The sequence below is a fragment of the Chenopodium quinoa genome, unplaced genomic scaffold, assembly GCF_001683475.1.
Source record: "Chenopodium quinoa cultivar QQ74 unplaced genomic scaffold, ASM168347v1, whole genome shotgun sequence".
NCBI classification, from domain to species: domain Eukaryota; kingdom Viridiplantae; phylum Streptophyta; class Magnoliopsida; order Caryophyllales; family Amaranthaceae; genus Chenopodium; species Chenopodium quinoa.
Window position 1 is genome coordinate 704,650 of NW_018745684.1, and position 26,519 is coordinate 731,168.

The 26,519-nt window shown below is 34.2% G+C and overlaps 3 protein-coding genes across 6 annotated transcripts; 1 reads left to right on the plus strand and 2 right to left on the minus strand.

Moving 5' to 3' along the window:
• The first annotated feature begins 3,460 nt into the window (after positions 1–3,460).
• On the plus strand, positions 3,461–6,642 carry LOC110717532 (3-oxoacyl-[acyl-carrier-protein] reductase FabG-like). Of its 2 annotated transcripts, none has more exons than XM_021896258.1 (6): positions 3,461–3,918; positions 4,240–4,406; positions 4,541–4,803; positions 4,917–5,010; positions 5,133–5,244; positions 5,983–6,642. In XM_021896258.1, the coding sequence occupies exons 1-6, from the start codon at positions 3,905–3,907 to the stop codon at positions 6,164–6,166; spliced, it is 834 nt and encodes a 277-aa protein (XP_021751950.1). In that variant the 5' UTR covers positions 3,461–3,904; the 3' UTR covers positions 6,167–6,642. The 2 variants fall into 2 exon arrangements, with proteins under 2 accessions (XP_021751950.1, XP_021751951.1); XM_021896259.1 differs by having other exon boundaries at positions 4,245–4,406.
• A 104-nt stretch (positions 6,643–6,746) lies between these two features.
• On the minus strand, positions 6,747–13,736 carry LOC110717531. Of its 3 annotated transcripts, XR_002510758.1 has the most exons (10): positions 13,413–13,736; positions 13,109–13,257; positions 11,944–12,061; positions 11,779–11,840; positions 11,613–11,667; positions 11,102–11,207; positions 10,752–10,850; positions 10,560–10,671; positions 9,774–10,438; positions 6,747–8,597 (listed from the first exon to the last, which is right to left on the minus strand). XR_002510758.1 is itself a non-coding variant. In XM_021896256.1 (9 exons), the coding sequence occupies exons 1-9, from the start codon at positions 13,520–13,522 to the stop codon at positions 9,828–9,830; spliced, it is 1,419 nt and encodes a 472-aa protein (XP_021751948.1). In that variant the 5' UTR covers positions 13,523–13,736; the 3' UTR covers positions 9,013–9,827. The 3 variants fall into 3 exon arrangements, 2 of the variants coding, with proteins under 2 accessions (XP_021751948.1, XP_021751947.1); XM_021896256.1 differs by lacking the exon at positions 6,747–8,597 and having other exon boundaries at positions 9,013–10,438; positions 11,613–11,664; XM_021896255.1 differs by lacking the exon at positions 6,747–8,597 and having other exon boundaries at positions 9,013–10,438.
• A 584-nt stretch (positions 13,737–14,320) lies between these two features.
• On the minus strand, positions 14,321–20,258 carry LOC110717530 (CDPK-related kinase 5-like). Its single transcript, XM_021896254.1, has 11 exons — positions 19,420–20,258; positions 17,685–17,815; positions 17,303–17,344; positions 17,075–17,183; positions 16,639–16,717; positions 16,246–16,542; positions 16,058–16,170; positions 15,742–15,849; positions 15,549–15,611; positions 15,300–15,467; positions 14,321–14,989 (listed from the first exon to the last, which is right to left on the minus strand). Exons 1-11 carry the CDS (start codon positions 19,975–19,977, stop codon positions 14,849–14,851), a joined length of 1,809 nt encoding a protein of 602 aa, XP_021751946.1. The 5' UTR covers positions 19,978–20,258; the 3' UTR covers positions 14,321–14,848.
• Positions 20,259–26,519: the final 6,261 nt, after the last annotated feature.

Here is a 26,519-nt window from a genome sequence, read left to right on the forward strand (position 1 = left end):
AAAAAAGTTCAAAGCTTTAGGGAATAATATCTAGTGATCTAGGACATTTTTCAATAGGTCCTCAAAATTCCCCAGACATCCAATAACATGGAAACAAGCATTTTGAACATTAAAAAAAATGGTTACCCTAATCTCATTTTTTTTTTTATAAATAAAAAAGAAAAGAAAAGAAGTGTACTATTTACCAATTTCCGCCAATATCAGTTACCAACTCTTGGGATTAGTCGCTTGGCTTTGCTAAAGCAGCAGTGGCCAACAGCAATTCTACAAACAGCATCCGTGAGAAATGTACAAATTGGTCCATCGCAAAAGGCCAATCAATAATTACAATATTAAATTCTAAGTGACCGACGAAACCAAAGCTAACCCTACAAGGCGAAATTTTGAGCCATAAATTTTTTTAAGATCTGATTTCTTTTTTCCAATCAAAATTATCATGTAATAAATTAATGAAAACTATGAAAGATAAAGATTATATCAAGAAGTAATTGCACAACCAATCCCTTAAACTTTCATAATCACGATTATGATGGTAACTGCGTGCAAAAAGAACCTCTTAAGTAATACAAAGTACAAAGTATATTGTATTCATTCTTATATCTCTAGGATTTATACAAAGCTTCCATAGTCATCATGATTGATTGTACAAAACAAATACAATTGCCAATTTTGTCTTACAAATACTCCATTCTTTTCAAATTATATGTAATAATTTGACGGACACATTTGCTAGTGCACAACTTTAATCACTAATATTTCTAATATTATTAGTAAAAAACTTAGATACTACGTAATATTTGTTATTAATATGTACTCCATACTAATTGTTTACTGTCAAAAGAAGACACGTAAATCGAGTAATGAAAAATCAACTTGTTGCATACGGAGTATAACCATAAGCAAAATTTTCCTATTCAAAGTAATTATCAATTTATAACTAAGTAACCTCCGCTGGCTCCGCATATGCAAAAGTGCAGGACCAAACTAATAGTAAAAATATAATTCCAGCAATTCCAATTAGCATTAAATCAAAGGGTCCCAAAAAAATATGCTACACTAATGTGAGAGTGAAGGGGATATGATCTTTTAGCTGGCAATTTGGCAAATTGACACATACACTTGTTCAATTAACCAATGATTGGAGTATGGGACCAGATAAAAGGGAAGAGCAACAATCTTAGATCTTCCGCTCTTCTTGACAGAATGACCCCAAAGTAGTTCTCATTGGTCAGCGCATGTATATCCATGGTCCATCTCATGCCTTCCTTCGCTATTTGCTTAATCTTTAAATTTAATGCCATAACCTAATTAATTATTTGCTTCCCACTAACTACAAATCATTCCTCTTCGTTTGGAAAACCAAACAAAACTCGTACTTTGTAATTTAATACTTAGAAAAAATACATTTTAATAATCTCAATTATGGGCGATTAGGTTTATTATATAATAATCTTAATAATGGGATCAATTTACCACTAGTAGTCCAAACCGGTCATCAACTAGATATAACATGTTACTTTGACACGTGGCATCACGTGAGTAGTTCAAAAAAAAAAAATACAAAAATTCCTCTCCTCCCTACCGGCCACCCCTCCCCCTAGCCCAGCCGGAATCCTCCATCACCTCGTCGAAAACTTCCCCTTTCCCCTTCCATCCCATCGAAAACAACCCCCTTCCCTAGCTCCATCCCCAAAATTGCCCCCTCCCTTCCCCCACCCTCGAAACCGCCTTTAACCCACCCCTTGCCCTTGCAAAACCACCGCCATCCCACCTTGTCCCCTCGCGAAACCACCCCCCTCCCACCTCTTGCCCTTGCAAAACCCTTTCTCCCATCTGAAACCCCTTCATTTCGAGGGTAAGGGAATGGATGGGGTCGGATTTGAAGGTGGGGGAAGGGAATGGGGCCGAAATCAGGGGAAGAAGAAGGGAGAGGAAGAAATCGAGGGTGGGGAGGGGAAGGGGGGCGGAGGGTGGCTAGGAAGAGGGGTTTTTTTTCCTGTTTTTTTCTAGACCAATAGAAATTCTAAACCAATAGAAATGCGACACATTTCGATAACCTACTTATCAGGCTACCGGTCATCCGAGGTCATTGGAGGCAAGCTGACCCTATAGTTGGGATTATTAGATAATAATTAAATCTTAGTTGGATTATTAGTTGGGATTATTAAAGTGAATTTTTCTTAATACTCATTCTCCATTTGTTTTGATTTGAACACTTTTCCTCAAGAAAAAAAAAAAAAAAATTATTTTCTAGAGAAAAACATGACTGTGAAAAGGGTTTTCGGTTACTTGTTTGATTATAGGAAAACATATGAAACTAAAGAAGTGAAGAGTAAAGAGAACACTCTAGCATATTTTCTTCACAAAAAGTAACTTTCCACCTATGGAATCATTTTCCATCTTTCAACAAAACGGAGAAATGAAGAAAAATCATTTTCCAACAAAAACAAACGGAAGCCTAAGTGATTGTCTGGTAACGGATTCTTAAAGGAATTTAATACCCTTATCAACAAAACAAGCACCTGAGAATGGTTTAGAAACCCTTAAGATAGTGTACACTGTACACATCATTTCAGTGAAAATGAAATGACTCAAATGATTGACTGGTTGGTTTTTTCAAGTGATCATCTATCTCAAGGCTGGTATTGTGTAGCTAGGCATATGAGGAACAACATCAAGCCCGTGTAGCTCGAGATTAGCAATTGGCATGATGCTAGCGTTCAATTTGCCGCTTTACTGACTCCAAATGCTATATTCCACTATGTTGTGGCTTTTACATGTTAGTTCCTAGCATTCTATATGCAGCTAAAAGTTCAATAAAATTTAAGAAGTTTCTTGATACTCTCGGCTGCTCGACCCTCTAATATAACATAAATGTTGTGATGAGTTTACACTTTGTACCATCCCTAAAAAATAGATCTGGTACAACTAGTTCAATGCTGCCAGAAGCATATCATATCGTAATGATTTTATTGACCTGATATGGCAGTCAAGTAGACAAAATAAGAAACTTTTAATATCCAATTTACAACTTGCCTTAGTGGCAATACTAGCTATAGGATACAGGTATGGTGAGAAGAACACTTCATCACCATCTATCTGGAGTACAATGTTGTATGCACCCCAGTTATGTTATTCCAAGCCTCTAATGTAGGGTCCACACCGGCTTTTAGACATGGTTAAAAGGGTGAAAAGGCATCGAAATCTCTAGAGAAAGAAATATTTACTGATTCTAATTTCTGAATTCTGATTATGCTGTATATTGGACCCTGTCACCCCTAGAGTTCAATGTCAAAAACAAGGTAAAAACTAAATAAAAACGAGCTTAACATGGAAGTTCCTATAAGTGGGGTGTGCTGAAAATGATTTTCCACCAAAATTACTATACAACAAAACACTACCATAATTTGGATTTGTTGTATGGATCCTGACGTGTATAAATAACGGACCAATCATTTAATGTACTCATCATGTACACAAAGACCAAGAAAAACAATGGAATTATATGTTTTTTTTTTTTTTTCTTTTCCCTTTTTGGACCAAATAAGCTGATAAAAAGTAAAAAAATGGCTTATCTTTATCAAACACTAAAGAGAGGGGCCACCTATGACAATTCACCACCATAACTAGGCAGCTTGGTAACTGGTAAGAGGTGGGAGTATCAATATTTAGCTGACCAAAAAATGATAATTCCACCAAAAGAATATGGATCTCATGTCAACAGAATAAATCTGGGGTTTTGAGAAGAAGGAAAAAAATAGAGCTGCCATTCAGTACATCGGAACTGCAAGAAGATTAAGCATATACGTCATCTCCAAAACTACAGGAAATTATTGCAGTGCTAACTAGTCTTTCTGGAGGAGGCAAGCTATAACACCGACAAACAACTTCAGTTGGGTTCTACATGTCTTCTTCATCGTATCTTCTAGATATTACTTCCTTCATTCAATAATAAAATTTATAATTTACTTTTGCTATGTCTAACATAGAGCTCTTACTGTTGTAATTCTGATAATTATTTATTTATCTTTTTATTAAAGTGCTTTTCAAAACAAATACAATTATTATTATACTTTTCAAACATTAATTAATAAAAAATTATTGATCAGAGAAAGTCAAACAAGAATTTGATACAAAATGGAAGGGTAATAATGCTAGTTTTTGCTACAAGTAATAACCTCCTCTTCCCCTCACTCCTCTCCCCAAACTTTCCTAGCTTCATTCCTTAACAGTTCTTAGGGCAGATAATTTGGCAGAAAGGGAGATGCCAAACTCAAGCAGTTTCTCCTCCACAAACTCCAAAGGCATTGCTGCCATTGTTGGAGTAGGACCGAAACTTGGAAGATCCATTGCCCGAAAGTTTGCTCATGAAGGCTACACAGTTGCCATCCTCTCCAGGGATTTAGGCAGGCAACCTATTTAATTTCAATTATTATTATATATCCTGTCCTCTTTCATTCAATCTTTTGCTTCTTGTACTTCTTTCAGGTTTCTCCTAATAAATCTTCAGAAATTATTGTTTTCTGTGGTTTTGGCCCAGGGAGGCTATCGAGAATTGCAGAAGAGATAGCAAGGGAAGAGAAAGCTCAAGTCTTTGCAATAAGAATTGACTGCTCGGATACAAGAAGCATTAGTGAAGCTTTTGAAGGGGTTCTCTCTCTTGGATACGTTGAAGTGTTGGTCTACAATGCTGCATACCAACCCCTTCCTTTGCATCCAGCCAATTTCACTGAAATTCCAGTCAATTCTTTTGAAAAATCCCTCGCAGTTTCATCTGTTGGTGCCTTCCATTGTGCTCAGCAGGTAATCCTCACAAAAACTTGATTCAAATCTCCTCCTTCCTCTCGCTCCCTCTCTCTCTCTAGGTTTTAAATAGATGTGAAGATTAATGGAAACTACTTGCTGTCATGGGTTAGATTCTTCCGGGTATGGTGGAGAGAGGAAGAGGGACAATACTCTTCACAGGATGTTCAGCTTCTCTCAATGGCATGTCTGGCTTCTCAGAATTATGTATGTATTATAATAAATCCTTGCTAATTAAGATTTGGAATATTTGATACAATTACTAATTAAGATATTAAATTACATGTATAGTTCATAAATGTTCCATGAATTTTTTTGTTTAAATAAAGGTTGTGGGAAATTTGCGTTAAGAGGATTATCACAATGTCTGGCAAGGGAATTTCAGTCACTGGGAATACATGTTGCTCATGTTATTATTGATGGCTTGGTCGGAGCACCAAGGTAAGTAGTGCGACTTGTACCCCTCACACTTCATCCATTTCAATAGGATCTCAAGTTCAGACTTTCACTCCAGTCTCGGTTATTTTTGGTAATATTTTATGGTGGATTTAACATATTAAGGGCATGTCATCCCCGGATATATCAACCTGTTTTTAGATTATTAGATTTTTCGTTGATTAAGGGCATTTTATGGTAAGAATGGCCAGTTTTTCTCTCCATCCCATTCTAACTTCCTGTCCTCTCTTCTCCTCTCTCTCCCCCCCCCCCCTAACTTTGCTAGCAGTGAACTAAACAAAGAGAATGAAAGCTGGTTTCCAGTGAAACTAAAATTCAAATCAAAATGTTTTCTTCAGAATCAAACACAGCCAAAAAAACCAAAGGGATGCAAGATGAAGAAAATCGTCAAGTCTCACACTTTAAAATATTTCATTTAATTCCCCAATAGCAAAACTCAAAATATAATATCGCAAGCTTAGGCCAATATTTTTCAATTAGTATTTTGTTGACTCAAGACAAAATTTACAGTGTTTAATAAAACATGTAGATTAATCCAAAAGGTAAAGACGTATATTTTAAGGGTGTGTGTTCAGCAGAAACAATGCAAATCATATGAATTTGAGTGTTAATCTGAGGCAGCATAATCTATACAACAAATTAGGGAACATCAGTTCACTAGTTGAATCTCATTGATGGATCTATAGATTCGATAGATTAATTGAATGGTGGAAAATTATGCAGGGTACCAAGTATATTGCAGAGAACAAATGTAGGGGAGCAACAAAGTGGAGTAGGAGTGGCAGCAGACGGCTTGATGGACCCCGATGCTCTAGCTCAAACCTATTGGCACTTGCATCTACAAGATCGTTCAGCTTGGACACAAGAGATTGACCTTCGTCCCTCAACTACATTTAGGTTCTTCTAGCACCAAACCAGTCCTTGCACCAGTCATGCAGCTAGTATGTTCTACCCAATTTTTACGTCCATACAGTGTTTACTTTTTCGCCACAAGGGATAGACGGAGTCTCAGGTATTTGATCCAGCAAAAGGGGAAACTAGGACTTTTTTGTCATCAATTAATTAGTCATCTGGCAACCATTAAGGTTCAAATCATAGTTTGGCATTGTGTTGATTTGGGGAAGCTAAACAAAAAGGAGTAATATCTAAAATCTGCATAATGCCAAATCTTGAGTTGAAACCATGGTGACAAACGTGGATGGATAAGAAATGCTTTGATTAATATTTATATCTTTAAACTGTATGTATATGTTTTAGCTCTCTTCTTTGGTGGAAGATTTTGTATGCATGTCCAATATGCACAATTAATTATAGTTTCTACATGTTGATATGTGAACATTTTTCTTGATTATATATCCAAGTGGTGTAACCTAGTTTCCTAGTGATTGTGAATAACAAACTAATTACTACTCCCTCCGTCCCAATATATAGTTCTTGTCTGTGTTTTTTCACGGTATTAAAAAATGAGAGGAGAAAGTGGATGAAGTACATAAAAAAAAAGTGAAGAGTACAATTATAGACAAAAGTTAGAGAGGAAAAAGTGAATGAAGTACATAAAAAAGGTAAAATGTACAATTATAGACAAAAGTTAGAGAGAGAAAGTGAAAAAAAGTACAAGACAAGTGGAAAATTCAAGGGTAATTGAATAAATATAATGAATAAAGTTAAAAAATGAGGGTATAATAGTCTTTACATACTATCCAAAAATAGAAACATGAACTATAATATGGGACGGAGGGAATACATACATATTATTGTAAAGAAGCACATCCCTTATCCCGTCGTATGCACCTTAGCCCTAAACAGCTGATGCTAGAAATTCTATCCCAAACAAGAGGTTGAAAACCAGACTTAAATTTGTTGCATACCCAACACTTCTCTTGGCAACGAATGTTGATGACTTGGGCCGAGTCTAAGGAGGGAACATACTGCCAATAGACTAAGAGACCTTTGGTTAACTACAAACTAAACTGGTTGGAAGTAAGTTTTTCTTCCCTACTTTACCCCTAGGTCGTTGGCATCGGCAAGTGCTTTCTGAATCATTATGTGTTAAAATGCCACGTTAAAGCCTTAGGCAACTATAATAATTGAGAAGGCGAATCTAGTAAAGTCTATATTGGCCCTAAAAATAAGGATCTAGCTTAAACAGTGGAACAAAGAGTGAAAATGGAGCATACAATGGGGGCAAGAGTTGCATGGAAGATAAAGAGACTTCGTGTTGTAATTGAGGACACAAACTTATTGTAGCCTAATTGAATCTTAACGGCCCCACAAATTTCTTTCCTATAACTGACAAGAAAATTCACTCCAGTAACATTCAGAAGGTTGAATTGTTGTTATTGGAAAGTGAATGGATGGAGGTTAAGGTACCATGTAGTCCGGTCAAAAGGGAAGTTTAGAAATGAGTCAGACAGTGATATTTCTATGAAAGGTCCAAGGCCGTCATTTAGTGGGGACTTAGCCCTATCATGTGCATACTGCAACGAATTCAAGTTCTCTGTTTCCAGCCTTGTCCAATGTCCAACACTTCCACATCAAATATCCAATTATGAAACATCTCAAAAAGTTGTGGACACGACATGATGATGTAAATTGTCTGCTCACCAATAATTCTTGATTCTTTTTAACAGCGTTGTTCTTACTTAAAATGTTAACTATAGTCAGGCAACATACAGGATGAGCAAGCAAAGCCAACTCTAAATTGTCAAACTCGGGAACTAGCATCTCATGCGATTATAAGGCTCAGAGCATGAGCCTCAGCTATTTTTCAGATTTTCTTTTCATAGATCCATATTCAAGTTGCATGGGAGGTAAGAATCAAGCACAGTGAGAACCACCTCTAGTCATATTTCCATTTGTAGGGCCATTTTCTGTAAGTCTGTAACGTAGCTATTCTAGAAGGATATGAATAGCTCAACTAAAGCTTTATAACCCCGACAAATATATAACCTAGCAGCAACAACTGCAAAAAAGATACTGCTTGAACTATTTTCTCCTTATGACTAAATACAGCATGTACAAAAATAACTAAATTATAGCGCCTACCCTTTTTAGGCAATATCTTAAGCTTTTCACAATTGATAATATACCAGCTAATACCCATATATAGATTAGTTTAGCATTGTTCTTCTGAATTTTGTCAACGAAATAACATAAAGACAGCAAACAGTATGTCATGCTAGTATAATCCAAAAAACATACCAGGTTGACGATGAATGCAATCAAGCAAATTGGCAAAAAGGCCCACGCATAAGTAAATCCTCAGACACAAGTTCTGTAGATATGAAGAGTCCAACTCCCATGCATCTTAACAATAGGGCTAGACAATAAACAAGCACCTGTAGTAGAGAGAGATACAATCAAAGGATTAAGTTGAGATTCTTATTTTGGAGAGAAAAAGATGCAATAACAGCAAACAAAAATATGAAAATAACTTTCCATGAAGTATATACATGATTTCTATTCCTTAGACATTAGACCCAATTTTCTTTGCCCAACTAATAAGATCAGTAGTAGCTCAGTCCTATTTATCATCAATAAGATGGCAGACCTTGAAACCAATTTGCTGGCCAAGTGCTAGTATTTTTGGTGAATACTATTCTGTATATCAAAAAAACAGGACACCTTGCAACATTATTAACGATGATGAGGCCTCAAAGTTGGAATCTGGATTAAAAACAAGAATCCCACAATGTAATAAAAGGAGTTTAAAACACGGAACACAAACATTATATAACCTGAACAGCTAAAAAACAGGCTTTCCTGCATGAATTCCAGCTACAACTTTTTTTGACAGGGGAAGTACTGGGATAATGGATTCGGTTAGCTTTACTGGTATATCTCTTCTCCTTTATTAATCATGAATCAGAGGAGGAACAAAATAGTAGCCACCCGTCTGAAAAAACTTGTCATGTAATTCCAACCCCTCGCAAATATAGATATGACACAATAATTTTTAAAGACCTATAATAGTAGGATTGTAGGACTTTTTCCACTCTCTTCCCATTTTGGGAAAACCTGTCACAGTTAGTTTAGGAAAGAAGACAATTTCTATCTGACAGGCTATAAAAGAATATACAACTAATCATTTTAAACGGAGTATCATATTAAGGCATTATGCTCTACACAAAGACTAAACTAAGGAACTTATTGATTAAAAATTATTGCCCTCTAAACTAGGCAAAAAAATTTGAGGCTAGATTTTGCTTCCGTATCTAAATGATTGTTACACACTCCATTTTCATAAATTACTGGTTGGTAACTTGGTTATACTTTTACCTTATTACTATTTTGGCAAGCCTCCCACCTTACCCCTCATGCAAACTCTTTATACTCCTTTTTCTTTCACAAAGCCCAGATAGACACTCTTCACACCCCACCCCCAATATAATGTGTCTTTTGAAAATATTATTCATGAACAGAGGTATTATGGAAAGGAAAATTAAAAAAAAAAATTAAAAAATTCAGCAAAAACAAAGTTTCTGTTTATAGTAATATCATAAGATAGCACCAACCAGGGATGAGATTTGGTATAAGCATATGGATAAAGAACACCAAAGAATTGGTTGTCATCTATGGACATTGCACACCATTCCCACCCTTCGACAACACCTCCAACACGCAGAAATGACACAACTATTAGATCCTGGTTCATGACATCCATGAATTGAGCAGTTCACAAGACCAATCATCCTTTGTCCATGTGTAGCCCCTGAAGGGAAAAACTGCCTCGAGTCCACATGATTCACCCGTGGTAATTGAATGTCATAAGAATTACGAAAGGAGCTATGACTGAAATCACCATTTTGTGCTGCGGGCATCACCCTTGCGCCATGATAAGGGATATCACTCAGGAAAACTGCAGAACGTAAGCCAAATGGAGAACTCCTATGAGGTCCCACTAGAGATTCAGAATAACTTTGAGAAGCACCATGAAATGAATGCAATGTAGAAGCCCTGTTGTCCCGGGATACTAGCTTTTGAGGGTCCCGGAAGGGTTTGGAAAATTTTTCTCTGTTAGAGTTTACAACAGCTCCTTGTTTCACATTACGCTGCTGATTAGTGTAATGGTGGTTTTTTGAAGATGAGGCCCTCTGCTCTGCACCAAAATGTTTGTCTCCTTTGGGATAATTCAACTGAGAAGATCTTCCACGATGAGAAACCTTCCGAGATTTCCCTCCTAATAACAGACATTTAAATAGGCTTTGTTTGAGACTTCATATTTTGGAGAAATTGACACGTGTTAGAGATATTTCTACAGAAACAAGCATAAGGGGTGAAGGGCTCTCAATCATTCGAACCTTTATCAGTAGACAAAGCATTCTTCCTCTTTGCTCTCTTATATCGTGCAGCTGTCCCTCGCCTATGCTTTTCCGCAAGAACTAATCTTCTTTCTCCCTCGTTCTTCCATGGCTTGAAGTTTTGTCATTTATGACGATCAATAAGTTACAAATATTAGAGCATATGCAAAGAAAAACAGGTTTGTTATTTACCTGCCTGCAGGTCTTCAATCTATAGAGATTTCGGCCCTTGACGAGCAAAGGAAAGAGAGGAGGCAGTTTCTTTATTCCCTTGCTCCATAGTACCTCAACCTAGAAGATAAAAAGATTTTAGCTTGAATCAATGTAAGCTTCATACATTAACAATGAAGAATTCTTTATAGATTATAGTCATTAGTTCATTATACATCTAGGCTACTGCTGTTAACTCCATTCTTCATTCAAGTGGTAGATGATTAACCATGTCTGGAATTTACAGGTAGATTTTGTGCTTTACAGTTTACTGATTTAGAGTTATACATTACATAGGCTGAATAGAAATACATGTCAAGGATATGCCTTACTGTGAATGTATGCTGTTGCTTTGCTGCACCATAGCTTTCTTTCACGACTCGTCCAGCAACTGTTCTTTTCCCCAAAAGTTTACCTTGTCTTGTCACTTTGTCAAAACTTCTTTGGATGAGAATTCCATTTTATAAAGACACGAGCACAAGGTGGAAAAAGAAACAAGAAACAAGAAGAAAGAAAAAAAAAACCGAGTACAATTCTTTCACATCAGAAGTAAAATTCACTACATTTTGTTTCAAATTGGGGCCAAATAGCATTTAATAATTCAATACACAACCAACTAGTTTCTAACTTTCTATAACAGACTCTTTTAGCCAAAATTGTGAGAAAAGGATTTTCCTTTATGAATAAATTAGATTCAGCAAGATATGATAACTACATAATCACCCTCCCCTACCCCAAATAAAAATCGGAAACATGAAAGGAGAAGCATTGTCCACCAGAAACGAAAAAAAGGATCCCAAGAAAACATAATTAAAAAAAACTTCACTAGGATAAGAATGATACCTTCCATACACTTTTTGTTTGAAGAGGACAGTGTCTCCCTTGCAGACATCACCTGCTTCTCAGACCAATTTCCAAAAAAAAGTATTAAAATATGAAATATATTTTGTAGGTAGCAAGAACAATTGGAGGAAAAAGAAAGGGATTTTGGTGGGAAAATTAATCATACCTGTGCAATTGATGACAAAGGATGAACTTGGGTAGAGAATTTCAGCTTTCCCATCTTTTATCCTGTATATGAAATAGTTTAACTTCAGTTCTCAGTCTATATAACAGGTGAGAATCCATCAAAGCAAAAACTCCTAGGTAATAAATTACTACAAAAAGAACCGACCTATGGTGCTCTTGCACCCTACGAATACACTCGTCCTTGTTTCCTGATACTCTAAGATCATGTCTTCTCAAATATGCTTTGCATGCTTTAAGACTTAACTCTTGCAAATCACGTCTTCCTGATTGGCCAAAGAAGACTATCTAGTAAATATACATTACAATTCTGCATTGAAAAGTTCCTTTGCCCTTTGTTTGGATAGAAAGAAATGGAAGGAAAAGAAAATAAGAGAAAGGGAAGGAGACAAATTCTCTTGTTTGGGTAAAGGATTGGGGGAAGGAAGGGGAAGGAGAGGGAAGGATCCATTTTCCCTCTCTTTAATAAACATAATCCCTCCAAAATTGGAGAGATTTGGAGGAAAAATGGAGCTCACCTCCCCCTCCCTTTCTTTTCCCTTCCCTTCCTCCTTTTTCCCTCCCCTTCCTTTCTTTCCTTCTTTGTTATCCAAACAAAGCGTAAAAGAAAGCCTCTTCATTGATTTCTCAAATATTGCAAGGTGACAATGAGCACAAACACAAGCACAATTTATGGAGAACATCAACATGTATAAAATATTTCACAAAGCCAAACTTATCATATGCATTTTTCATAGAATTAATTTGTAAACATTATAAAATATGAGACTAAATTAGATAACATGATAATGAAAAGAGTTACATAAAGAATTAATTGATGAATTGAAAAAAAATGAACATTAGCTATTGCTTCAATTTCTTTCACCACAAGCCTAAATAGGATTCAGTTCACCTCTAACTACTATCTGCAAACCTACGATCTAAGCAAAATCAATCAGCAGATAGCCTAATCCTTCATCTTCTAGCCAACCTTCTCAAAATAACAAAAATGAATCGCAAATTCATCACAACCCAGTATCTTATGATCCTCAATCATAATTCTGCATCTCGAAATAAACCACGAGTAACACTGATACCTGAGGTAAGTATATATAGCTTCATATATTGTTGAACTGATATGTAATTACGAATTATCATCAATTTGTCACAAAATCCTCCAATAATCAAAACATCTTAGAAAAGAAAAAAAAAATTAATCTGAAAGTAGTGCAGGCAAGTTTAAAGCTAACTTTCACTAAAATGCAGCAACGAATAAACTAGATAAAAAGCTAACTTTAAAGCCAAAAATAGCAGAAAAGAATAGTACAAAAAACCTTGAAGAAACTGAATGACGCGATTAGAGAGAGAATGATCATCATCTTCAGTTCCATTATAGTCATCTTTTGAATAATCATCTTCCTCAGATTCATCATCTTCAATCTCGTAATCACCGTCATCATCAATCAACTCACATTCATCTCCACTAAATCAAATTCAAACTCTTCATTAATCCAATTTTTCAGCAAAAATCAATCAAAATCAACAGCTAGCAACAAAATTTCACACAAAATATCTTCAAATTCAGCAAATAATTTATCAATTTCCAAAAAAAAAAAAAAGAAAAGAAAATTGTTATACCTAGAAGATGAAGCAGAATCGGAGGCTGTGTCGTCATCGTCGCCATTATCGTCGGAAGAAGAAGATGAAGAAAGGTTAATCAAGACGTTCTTTCCTTTGATGCTTGCCATTGCAGATAATATAGAGAGAGAAAGAGAGGGAAATAGAGCGGAATGAATGGAATTCCGGTGATAAAAAGGGGTTTGGTTAAAAATGAAGAGTACACTTGGTTGTTTCTCTCTCCTACGGTTTCAGTGGCGGATTTTATAGGTTACATTTTTACAGGCGGGACCCAATTCTTTAGCCCGCCAAGGAATAGGTTATATACTGGACTCATTTGAAAACATCGTACGCCAAAGTTTTTAAAAGAAGTATGAGAGAATTTTAGTCGTATCTCATTAATTTTATTTTAGAAAGGATTCACTCTTAATATAACGTTTTTTGTATCAATTTTAGGATTTCTTGAAAATGGGAAGGAAGCTCTAACCACATAATAATTCTTTTTCCCATTTGATGAGTTTAATTGAGAAAATTTTCCAATTTAGTTTATTAAAGTTTAACACGACTATTTTTCCAAAAAAGAAAAGGTTTATCATGTTTTTTACTTTGATATGTTCCTTATTAATTTTTGAATTTTTTTAACTTCAATTTTTTTTTTTTTTTTGTTATAATTTGTCATAAGCTCCATCTGATGACTGAAACTTACATTTTGGTATAAGGTTGCTTAGGCAAATGGCATGCAAGGTGGCAGGCCTGCTTTGTATTCACTATACTAGACTAAGATTCTATGAATGTGATAGCTCGAGCCTTCGAGATTATCACAGATACAGGGGATTATATTATCGGAAGATGTAAAATGATACCAGAACATGTAAATTCCTAGCACTTTATAAACAAGCAGTTCAAATGAAAGAAACATGCGAAAAATATATTAGCAAAAAAATATATATAAAGCACCCTCTTTCATTTAACTTTTGACAGCCTAAAACATGATTTGTGTAGCTTTGATGCTAGGATTAGATTCACAATTAGAGCACTGAAACAATGCAGATTCCAGATATACCTCTGAGCCATCATCCCCAGCCCACAAAGGCTAAAACTAAACGATATATTGCGATAATTGAATCACATTTTTGCCCAGCTTTGAACAACAATTGGCGTATACATTCCTTATGTGGTCAGAAACAATTAACCTATTTTGTAGTGAACTGGCCATCAACACTCAACTCTGCTGTCCAGCCAGTCACAGGTTTCTCATTCAGCACAGAAGTTTCATTCTCTGGCAAGATCTGGAATCAGTTTCAAGACCGAGAGCACCAGGCACAAGGATGATGGCAATTGCTTGATACAGGCACGAGTCATGATGGCAATTGCTTGATACTCCCAACAGGCACAAACCACGACAATACGAAGCACCACAAAAGATAGACACAAAGATCACCTATAGTTGCACGCCATTAATGAGGTTTAATTAAAGTCCTGGAGGACACTCCATGAAGCAGTTTGACAAAACCAAGAAAGCTCAGCTTCCCATCAGTATGCCGAATCCAGTCATGAAGGACTGCATGAACCGGTATGTTGGGTCCCAGTCCAAGCTCCTGAAACATCATATAAACACAAATTTAAGGGACTTTGATTTATTATACTTAAGTACATCGAATTAAGGCTGAAGACCATGTTACACTAGGCACTCAGATTTGCCTATTATACTTGCCTCAAAGTGAAGAAACAAAACACAATAAAGATATAAGACGGAGTAAAAATAAACAAGGTTACAAAAGACAAGAAATAGCAGACAAATTCAGCATGTGTCATTTGATAAGGGGAGGCAATCAGCTATCCTTGAAAGAAGATACACGAGTTGACAATGAATCCATACAACTGAAAAATGAAAGAAAGATGACTTACTGAAGCCAGCTCTTCAATCATGATGGGCCTGTTACCATCCTTCTCAAAAAGTTCATAGGCACAACGAGCATGCTGATCCCATCTTTCAAGAGCTTCAAGTTGATAGACACTTAAGGCGGCTGCACAGAATTCCTCAAAATCCATTTTTCTATACTGAAGTGCCGTTAACTGAGGAGACACAAACAGTAGTCAGAATGTGAAACTGAAGATGTTAGCTGGTATCATCCACCAAATCCAAAAAGCACTTACAGAGGTTAAGATTTCATGAGCACGAGACTCCTTCATGGCATCTGTTGCATTTTTCAACAAGGCCTGACCAGATCACAGAAAAAATTATGATTTATAATATTATATACAATTAATACTAGAAACCATTTGTTTCTGTCATAAATAAACAATAATAGAAAAAAAAAAAAAACATTTGTATTCTACAAAAACCTACCTCTTTAATATTTTCCAAACTTATGGTTCCATTTTTGCTAGGTTGCAGTAGTGCAAACTGCTCCTTTAAGTAAAACAGTTCATCTACAGTCAATGTTTTTGACAGAGCCTGTCAAAGAAATAACAATTGCAGACAAAAGTAAGCCAATTAGGAGATTATGAAGGCAAATTGCAAGTTTTATTCGATCGGAAAGACTGGTAAGAGAACATGCTGATATAGTGTATAATTGTATTCTTCCAGTGTCACCACACAACTTATTTCTCTCAATAACAATGCTTTTTAATAAAAGAGGGGGAAAAACTTAGGTAGTACCCACCCTCAAGGCAGCTTTGCGAAGAGAAGATGAACACATATAAATCTTGAGAAGTTTGAAGACGAGTACATCAAGAGGAACTTTTACTTCTCCTTGATTTCTAAGCCAGGGATGGCCTGCAAAAGAAGGTAATTAGGAGAAGCATAGAACAGCAAGTATAGCTTCCACGAAAATCTAGCAGATTTACTCACAAAGTGCTTGAGCTGCCGTTATTCTTTTTCTTGGATCTTTGTTTAACATGCGCTTTACAAAGTCTTTCGCCTCCAGGGACAAAGAAGGCCATGGTGGTTCATTAAAACTTGGATCAGCTTTAAGAACAGCTCTAAAGATACCAGACTCAGTACGAGCCCAGTATGGTCTGCTTCCACAAAGTAGAATATATGCAATTACACCCACGCTCCAGACATCAGCCTCTGTTGTATAAGATCTATGCAGAACTTCTGGTGCAACATAATATGCACTGCCCACAATGTCATTTAACTTTTCATCTGCAGAAAAGTTTGCATGAAAATTCAGAGATAGTTCACTTCAACCATATACATATATCAATCCATTTGCAAAAACACACAAGTTAAATGACTAACCCGGCTTCACAAAATCTGATAAGCCGAAGTCAATGGCCTTCAATGATGAATCTTCATCCTTTGATGTAAAAAGAAAATTCTGATCCAACAGCAAACAGAAGTTAGAATGACCATGATATAACTATTTGATTAGAGACCTGGTGAGTGGTGATATACACAGAGGCATTAGTCTTGAAAATTAAGGATAGTTGTGAGTACAGGTCTCAATAGAGCAGATATTTACATGACAGCTATAGGATGTCATTGGTAATCATGTTCCACGAAACTAATTGGCAACTTGGCCACAGTTCTTACAATTCAATCTAGCAACATTCATGACTCGCAAAGGAATCAGTTGACTGCACTACCGCGCAGTGAAATGCTTTATTGAATTATTGAATTCTTGGTGATTGCAAACAGAGAAAATAATTATAATGCACACATTGTTTTTCAGTACCTCTGGCTTGAGATCTCGATGTACCACACCTTGCAGGTGGCAGAACGAAACAACGTTTAAGATCTGTATTAACACAGCCTTGGCATCTTCTTCTGTGTATTTCCCACCCCTACAAAATCAAGTGATGAAAAAATCTTCAATGTAAGATCACAATCATCAATTGGGTATTTTGTCTGACCAGAATGATATTTTCAAAACTGCAAAAAATCTGAAGTTTACAAAAATTACCTTGAAAGTATTCTATCCAGCAACTCCCCTCCTCGACACAACCTGAAAAAGCAGGGAAACTAAATCTCAGCAGGTAGAACATCAAAATTATAATGCTCCAGATTAACATCATCCATCACCAGTAAACATCATTTATGGGCTCATGGCAATTAACAAGCATGACTCTAGTAAAGGCAGACATTACAAGATTATGTTTAGCCTTCAGGTACAATGATGTTTACAAAGAAGGCAAACATATATTTTTGACTTTATGTCAGCCCAATGAAGCTAATAGGCCTTCACAAAGCTCAAAATGGCATGAAGGAATGCAGCAAACCATCAGACTTCATACTAAGAATCAACATAGACAAGCATAGTATAAGTAAGCATGAAGACTACTTACTCCATCACAATGTAAACATTTTCGTTGTCTTCGTATGCGTCGTAAATTTTTATGAGATTGGGATGTCCGGCCAGACCTTTCAAGATTTTTACCTCCCTTCTAACATCCTCAATTGCAATAGCCGTGGTCATCTAACAAAAAGACACAATGAGAAAGAATTAGTGCAAAAGATAAAATTACCAACCAGATAAGTCTTGGATGCTCAGCTGGATATTCTGAATATCAATGCATAATAAACTGCCTAATTAAAATTGCATTAGCACTTATCAAATCTAAACAATGGTATTATAATAAAATAACGAGCTAAAACTCAACACAAACATCACCTTCCTAAAGATTAGTAATTTATAATGTGACTGCAACTAACAATGAATTATATATATGGTCAATATAAAATCCTAAAGTTAACACTGATTTCCAGTTTTTATTTTCCGCTATATAGATAGAGAGAGAATAAAAGACGATAGATTTTTATTAAGAGAAAAAAATCAATTAAGAGAATTTAACGATGCAGATATCCTTTAAAAGACTATAGAGCAAAAGGAAAAAGGCAACAAACGATGAACAAGAGAGTAAAGCAGCTTGCAATGTATTAAAGTCAAATGACTATTCAAGAACTGCAACTGACATCTATGTGTATATTTCATCAATGGCTAATTTGTGCAGTACACAACTACCCAAGTGAGAGTAGACTAGTAGCAATGACGAACATTAAATCCGTCCAGAAACACAGTTTCGCTTCATCATGTCATCACAATTCACTAGTTGTCACTTGTCAGATGATTGATGACACCAAGCAAATAATTCTTAATGTCAGCCTAATCCTCTTTAGTTTTAGCTTCCATAGTTTCTAAAGATCCGCACTAGAATAAGCAAATGGAATTCCAAGTTTCTAGAGATTCTCACTCTCAACCTTCCTCTTCAAATATGACAAAGTTTGTCTCCAACTATTTCCAATAATTTAATACCATGGAATAATAACGCACGACCTCCCATGACCATATTCTAAACCAAATGGTGACAAGCATAGTAGCATATACATCAAAATGATCACAATGCCGCATAACGACTCATTAAAAAACTAAAACCCATCACATAAAAACACGCAATCGGACTCATGACAACGAGGATCAAACAACGAATAGATACATTCCTCGGTCTCAAGGCAAGTCCCCGGTAAACACTCCACACGCCCTCGTCCTCACCCTCATCCTCGAGGCCAATTTCATCAAATAAGACAAACATAGGATGGTGGTGCAGGAACTCAAACTAAGGTCCAAAACAAAATTACAATCTTCAAAAAGCAACCTGATCTTACCACCATTAAAATAATAAGATATTCTACTCTTCTGATATACAAGTATATATTTATAGTTATACATGTTCCATTATCCCCACCATCACATACTCACATGACCCTTACTTAAACATAAACCAAGTACATTTTTTTTAAACTTACAGCAGATCTGATTTTTTCAATCCCAACAACATTCAACCAATCTTTTAGCAACATAATTGCAGCTAAATCCCGTTACTCACCCATCAAAATATTACACATAATGACATAATTACAATTATAATTATATCTACTACTACTACCCAGTAATTACTTTCTTTTCTTTTTTTAACATAAATAAAATAATAAAAAGTAAAAATAAAAAAATTATAAAAACACATTCAAATTCAAAATTAATATCAAACAAAAAGCAGAAAAAAAAAAAAAAAGAGGATGAACCTTGGCTTTAGGGATGATCTTGACAGCGACTTGAAGACCCTTCAAATCACCCTTCTTAGCAGTAGCAACCCTAGTATACCCAAAATGCCCTCGTCCAACTTCTTCACCAACTTCATACTTATCCCCAAAATGCTTGGAAAATCCGAACCGTTTATCCAAACCCACACCATTTCCACCACTACCACTTTCACTTCCCTCGGGAATCGAACCTCCGACGCCGTTACCGTTAGGTTTAACCGTTCCATGTCTTCTCGCTAACACTGCTTTTATGTGTTTCGCCGGCGACGGCGGAGGAAACGGCCGTTTGAAGAAACGTTTCGGAGTATTTGTACTTGAATTTGAATTTGAAGTCGCATTTGTAGCAGGTGACCATAATGGTGATTTCTTTGAGAATAAGTAGTGAGCTGGACTAGGACTGTAGATCCCTAAAAACGGGGATTTCTTCGCTTGATTTTCGCCGGAATTTCTCGCCGCCGGTGGTTGATTACTTACTTCTTCCGGTGGTTTTGGATCGGAAACATACGGTTGCGTCGGTGGTTTTGAAGTACATATACCCATTCTTCTCTCTTTTTTTTTCTCACTGTAAAACTGTAAATTATGGCGTTATAGTGTGAACGCCATTGATGAGTTTTGAAGTAGGAGAGAGAGAAAGAGGAAGAATTTGGGGTTTTTTCTCTCTAACTACTAGTAGTGCTACTATTAGAGTTGTTAGTGGGAAATTTTAGGGAGACAAAAACAATGAAAATGAAAAATAAAAATTAATAAAGGTGGGATTTCGTACTGAAGAATTTAGAGAGAAAGAAAGAGGAGAGAGAAAAAAAAAAAAAAAAAAAAAAAAAAAGAAGAAAAAGAAAGGAAAGAGAAAGAGAGAGATTAAAGGAGTAAGTGCTGGGTTTTTAATGTGGACCGGTGGATGGTCCTGTCTGACCATAATCATGTCCACGTGGCATACATCTGATTTTTTTATTAAAAAATTTACATTTAAAATGTTAAATTAAAGTAGAAAAAATGTTATTACTGGAATACTGAGTAAACTGGAGAATACGATTCCTAAAAAAAAAAAAAAAAAATGGAGAGTACGTTACAGTACAATTTATTTTGAACGAGATAAAAACGTTGAGAATACTGTTTATTCTTACTCCAATTAATGTCTTTTAATTTTGTGTTCAAATTTATGGAAATGTAAGTTAATACAGACTATACTGCTATACAGCAGATTTAATAAAAGTTGGACTACTTTATTTTTTGATGAAATAATAGCTGTACTAATTACTACGGCTCTCTTTCTTAAAAACTTACAAATTAGATTAACTGGATTAGTGTTCGTACGCTGCACGGTATTAATAATTTTTTTTCATAATTAATTGTGAAATAATACAAAAATGAGGCAACTTATGTGGAATAAACAAATGCAATGTATATCGAAAAATAAAAGAATAAGGCAAAATTATTAAAACTACAATTGAGAAAAAAAAAATTTATTGTTGGTTATAATTGTGTTGAAAATATCTAAAAGTAGTATACATTATATTACACTAATGATGTATATTATTTCTCAATAAAACTATACAATCTAGTGACTATAAAAACTTATTTATAAATGCTTTTTAATAAACATGAAAATATTAATCAAACAATAGAATAAAATCTACTATAAAACTATTAGCACAACATACATGTAAATATATAAATTACAAATAATATGTCACCTTTATATACAATAAAATAATTTCAATGGAAATAAACAATACTCGGATCATTAAAGGCAATTATAATCCACAATTAGGCAACACTAACCTATATTATTAATAGTACATTTTCATTTTATGAATTGATGTTTTACATGATACCATCACTCTTTGTTATTATATAAAAATATGTTTGGTATCTAATAATTGTAGTTTGATCATTATTTGTTTATTAGCTTAAAATTTATTTGTAGATGATAACTATTTATCGAAAAAAAAGAATACGCGTCTATAATTCAGCAAACGATAATAAATTTTTTGTATTTACTAAGATATTAATGTAATAAAAAAAATTGATTGATATTTCACATTTTCCTAGATATAGACCTATGATATAGTTGTTGAACACAACATATATTTTATAGTCATATCTAATACTCCGTTGGTCTAAGAAACAACATATTAGAGGTATTTGGAAAAAAAATAAAGTGATGTTTTAAAGTATTTTCTTTAATATCAATTATATGAATCAATTTTATTATTACTTTTTGAGAGAATTTCAATAATACTCCATCTAAAAGGTGTCTAGGTGGTAATGATAGTATCTGGTATCTAAACTAGTGGCTTACTTTTTCTATAACTAAAAAAAAAGTTGGAATAATATTTTTGGTAAATGTGTATGGAAAAATTAAGAACACAAAATAAAAAGAAATAAATTTTATGTAAAGATAATATATTACGTATAAGATTGGAATAATTTTTGTTATAGTTGTATTATACAAATATTCCAAAAATAAAAGATTTTTATTATGTAAAGATAAAAGATTTTTTTGCTAAAAGGGGAGGGGAGTTTTGGAAGGAAAATATAGCATCAGGAATGACACGCTCATTCCTGATGTCTGTTTTAGTATTATGTTATTGATTGTGAGTGAGAGATTCTGAAAAGGCATAAAGTAAGGAAATCTCTATCCTTATTAGCCTCTACTCTTTAGTCTCTCTACAATATTTGATGCCGTGAGAATTAAAATTACCCCGTAATAGTTTATTCATATGTTAAATTTTGCATCTATTTATACGGAATAAATTTCTAACAAACTTTTTTTTTATGGAATGGAGTTATTTACAATAGAAGATAGGGGGATTTTACTCCTCATGTAGCTGTATAGTTGTATTACTCCTAATACATGAAAAAGAATTAAAAAAAAAGTTGCTGGCTTTGTTGAATGATACAGGACTTGCATTCTTTATTTGAATAGATTAAAATTTTTGACAAAATTGGCTAGGGTGCAATGATTAAATATTTTTCGAAGTCAATGCATTATGATGCTACACCTTGTTGCAAAATAAAGTTGCTATCTTATCATTTTCGCGGGGTTTGTTAGCTCTCACTATTCCCAAATACAACCTTTTTCTCTTTTTGATTAGTGAGTGTTAGACTTATTGGTGCTCATAGTCTTCATACTTCATTGCCATCATAAGATTCATAAGGGAATCATAACCGTATAAAATCTCATGAACCCACGAATGGCAGCAAAAACATTGAGGTGTTGTTTGGTTGACTTAATTTTTTATGGGCATTTAAAATTCTCACGAATTTTATTTTGAACTTGTTGTTTGGTTGATACAAAAAAGAAAAAATGGGGGTAATGACAATTTATGAAAATTTTGACTTCCCTCAAAACATGGGAAGTAACTCACCCAATCCCCCCTAGGTAAGTTACAATTCTTATGGAAATTTACTTCCTCCATTTTCAACTAAACAAATTTGATGAATTCTCATGATTTTGATAAAGGAATTTAATTCCTACAAATTGAAATTTCATGGGAATTTTCACTTCACTAATGAACCAAACGACCCCTGACTGTATAAAATTGAAACAAAACACAATTGTATAAATTAATATACTTACCACAACAAATAGTCTAGGTAAAACATAACAGAAGTAAGAAATTATAATAAAAAAAAATTAAAAAAAAATTAAAAAATTATTGCAAATGAGAAACATTACACACACGAATATTACCGTGAAAGAACCAATATCCTTACAATGCTAATTAACTCACTCATATCAATATTTATTTAAACTAAATTTGGAGTATTAAGTAAGTTTTTACTATCTTTATTTTAAATTAGGTGCAACAATTGGGTATTTTTTATGAGATATAATAAAATTAATTCTTACGCATAATTTTAGAGATGTATAAAACAAAATCTCAAAAATTAACTCTTCCATAGCATTTATTTTAGGATCCCTTAAATTTTGCATTTTTCCATCCTCAATCATAACACGTTGGCTAAGTGGCTAGCAAAAGCTTACCTCGACTACAACCTCCAATTTCTCCAAATTATGTCCGTTGCTCCCTTTTTAATTCCACTAATAATTAATAACACAATATGCAATATCTACTAGGAAGTCAACTAGCTAGTTGGATGTTTGAGTAGATACTAGTCTACCACCAACATGAAATTAATTTGCACACATGGAGGGTTATAAAATACTACCTCCGTTTTTGTGTAGTTGATACGTTTTGACTTTAGCACTATTCACTCACTCCCCTTTAATCGTGTTTTGTGCTTTATACGTAATAAAAAATATAGTCATGTTGGATCTTGTTAGATTCGTCACGATATATATTTTCAAAATGTCAACATTTTATAATTTTTTATTATCGATATTTAAAGATATTAATGGTTGAAGTTGTGCATTGGCAAACGTGACTAAAGAAACGTGTCAACTAAAAAGAAACGGAGGTAGTATTGATTTGTTCCAACTCATTACCATTCTTAATGAAGTCACTAAACAATACTAACAAATTCTATATATGTTTGTAAGCACAAGAAGAGACATAAAAGTTGATCAAAAATCAACATGTTATGGTTTTGGTATGAAGAATGATTTTTTAGACCAAAATCTCTCATATGTAAGCGAGCCTAGCAACACTACTATACAAACTAGGCTTTTAGGAATTGGGGGAAGGATAAGGAAACCCTACCTAGGAATCGCAATTGATACTCTTCAGTAGGAATCAAACAAATAGGCTGTATATCCTTAATGTTATAAGGTAAATTCCCAACCAACTACACCATATACTTCTCGGTGAATCTAGCCATGTATGTTTAGCAATTCTTAATGGTGAAAACTATGTATATACAAGGTAGGTATACGATAATAAAAAAAAATATTAATTCAGGCAATCCAACTAATAAGAGGTAAACGTAATAAACTCATTTAACCTTTAAATACGTTCTTATTAGAGTTCATGTGTTCCCTTTGTTGCAATTTAGTTAAAATAAAAATAAAAATAAAAACCATTCTTTCCTTCTACACAAGTCCACTTCTTTTATTATTTCATTCTATAATTATAAACGCCCAATTTTAATTATTAATAAATTAAATTATTTATAATTAAAATCAACCATATAATTCAAAATTCACCCTATGAAAACATAAGGGCCTATTCCACATTTCCACCAGTCATTTTCATTTACTTATTAATTTATTTTTTCACTGAAAATGTAAAACAAGATTACAAGATTTTGTTGTAAATTCAATTACAAGATTTTCCAAATGTTAAAATAAGAAACCTATAGAGAAAGAAATGGTGGAATTCTCAATCAAAAATGAGGAGCCGCCCTATCACATGAATGATAAGCAAGCATTAAATAGAGGCACCGGAATTTTATAAATTACGTATCTTAGTTTTATAGCAGCTTCGTCCTTAAGTTATGCCATTTGCCACTTCAGAAGCAACGAATTATGCCTTTTTTGGCCTATTTTTTTAGTCTTAATCCCATTTTGTCTTCGATCTTATAGAAAGAGACTACTTGCCTAACTACCAAGGTGGTGTCCTAGTCCTTTGTGAAAACTATGGGATTACAAGGTAAATCTAAAATCGTATTTCCTCCGTTTCATTTTATTAATTGACAATTTTTTTTTGAATTGACGTATATTTGATTACTTTGCGTCAGTAAATACGTTACGTGTCAAAGGATAAATAGGGAATTTGATGTATTAGCTAAACCCGTGCGGAACCATGTGAAGATTATAAACTTGGCTGTTCGATTTCCATACTTGGTTGCTAAACGCCTTTAACCATCCTCTTTTCAGAGTTATAATTTTTCTTTTATAGTACTATGTTTCAGTCAACTGCATGCCCTAATAGCTAACCACCACATGCATGTCTACCGATCATTTATTATTGTTACAACTACTAACTTATTTAGTTATTAACTTATTATATACATGAAGCTGAGTAATTAATCAATGAAATTTCCAGCAATACCTAATTAATCAATTGAATAATTTACCTAATAATTCCGATCATAAACGACTATGAAATTAATTAATTAATTTTTTGGGGTCATGTGCAAATCGATCATGAGCAATATCTTAAGTGTAAAAGTTGATCTTGTTGGTTTATGTGATGTAAGAATTGAAGGATTTAAATTGAAAATTTGAAAATAACAAATGATATTAAAAAATTAAATATTAAATTATAATCACAAGATAAAACTGATAATTTTTTGAGAAAAGTCAAAAGAAATGAAAGACAAGCAATTTCTTTATAGTTGGGATGGGAAAATTGTTTTACATCCCTGCACCGTGAATATTGTGCACACATCAGCTCATGAGCCTATGGCATAAGTTGCGACTTTGTTCCTTGATAAAGTAGGGTGAAGGAAAAGAAGACAAAGTTGGAAGCAACGAACGCAATACCTTGACAATATTATTAGGCACTTGATCCATTCAAAATCTAGTAGAGTAATCAACAAACAGTAATAAATGTACTCGTACCATATAAGACATGTCTCTTGATTACCACCTCTGTGAACATGAGAGAAATTTAAATTACAATTGCATGATCATAATGCACATATAGCTCATTGATAGGCAAAAAATTTAATTACAATTTCAATAATCAATAAATTAAATAAGGAAAATTATATTTTTTTGGTTTTTCAATTATGCAATGCCCTCATAAGGATGACACATAAAGTATACTTTTGATTTATTTTTATTTTTTTTTTAGCTACTCAACTGCTCAACATTTGGAGTTTCACGCTTATAATAGCAATAAATAATTCATGCTATACTGCTATGATTCTATGAATACATACATGTTATTTATTATCATCTTGTCTAAATGCTAGCTCTAGCCAACATGCAGTTTTGGAGAGTATTGTCTAAACTAGCATTGTTATCTTGATATCATTATGAACTAATCATGCTATTGTTTGACAAAATTCATAAGCAAGCGTTGTAAAATAAGTAATGTAGTACTATGCATATAATGTCAAGTAGTTGAGACTCGAGAGAGTGTACAATAGTAAGACAAAATCAGTTCACATCCTTTGAAGTTTGTAGCATGCTCTTTTTTAATGGATGACATTATTATTAAGGAGCCCGGCCA

Coding starts and splice junctions, on each gene's coding strand:
- LOC110717532 (XM_021896258.1), top strand. Junction 4,804..4,916: donor CCTTCCATTGTGCTCAGCAG/GTAATCCTCACA, acceptor GTCATGGGTTAG/ATTCTTCCGGGTATGGTGGA. Junction 5,245..5,982: donor GGCTTGGTCGGAGCACCAAG/GTAAGTAGTGCG, acceptor AAAATTATGCAG/GGTACCAAGTATATTGCAGA.
- LOC110717531 (XM_021896255.1), bottom strand. CDS start 13,522: ATGGCAAGCATCAAAGGAAAGAACGTCTTGATTAACCTTTCTTCATCT. Junction 11,841..11,943: donor AGGGTGCAAGAGCACCATAG/GTCGGTTCTTTT, acceptor TTTCATATACAG/GATAAAAGATGGGAAAGCTG. Junction 10,851..11,101: donor AGCAACAGCATACATTCACA/GTAAGGCATATC, acceptor TTTATCTTCTAG/GTTGAGGTACTATGGAGCAA.
- LOC110717530 (XM_021896254.1), bottom strand. CDS start 19,977: ATGGGTATATGTACTTCAAAACCACCGACGCAACCGTATGTTTCCGAT. Junction 17,345..17,684: donor AATGTTTACATTGTGATGGA/GTAAGTAGTCTT, acceptor CTGCTTTTTCAG/GTTGTGTCGAGGAGGGGAGT. Junction 16,171..16,245: donor AACGGCAGCTCAAGCACTTT/GTGAGTAAATCT, acceptor CTTCTTTTGCAG/GCCATCCCTGGCTTAGAAAT.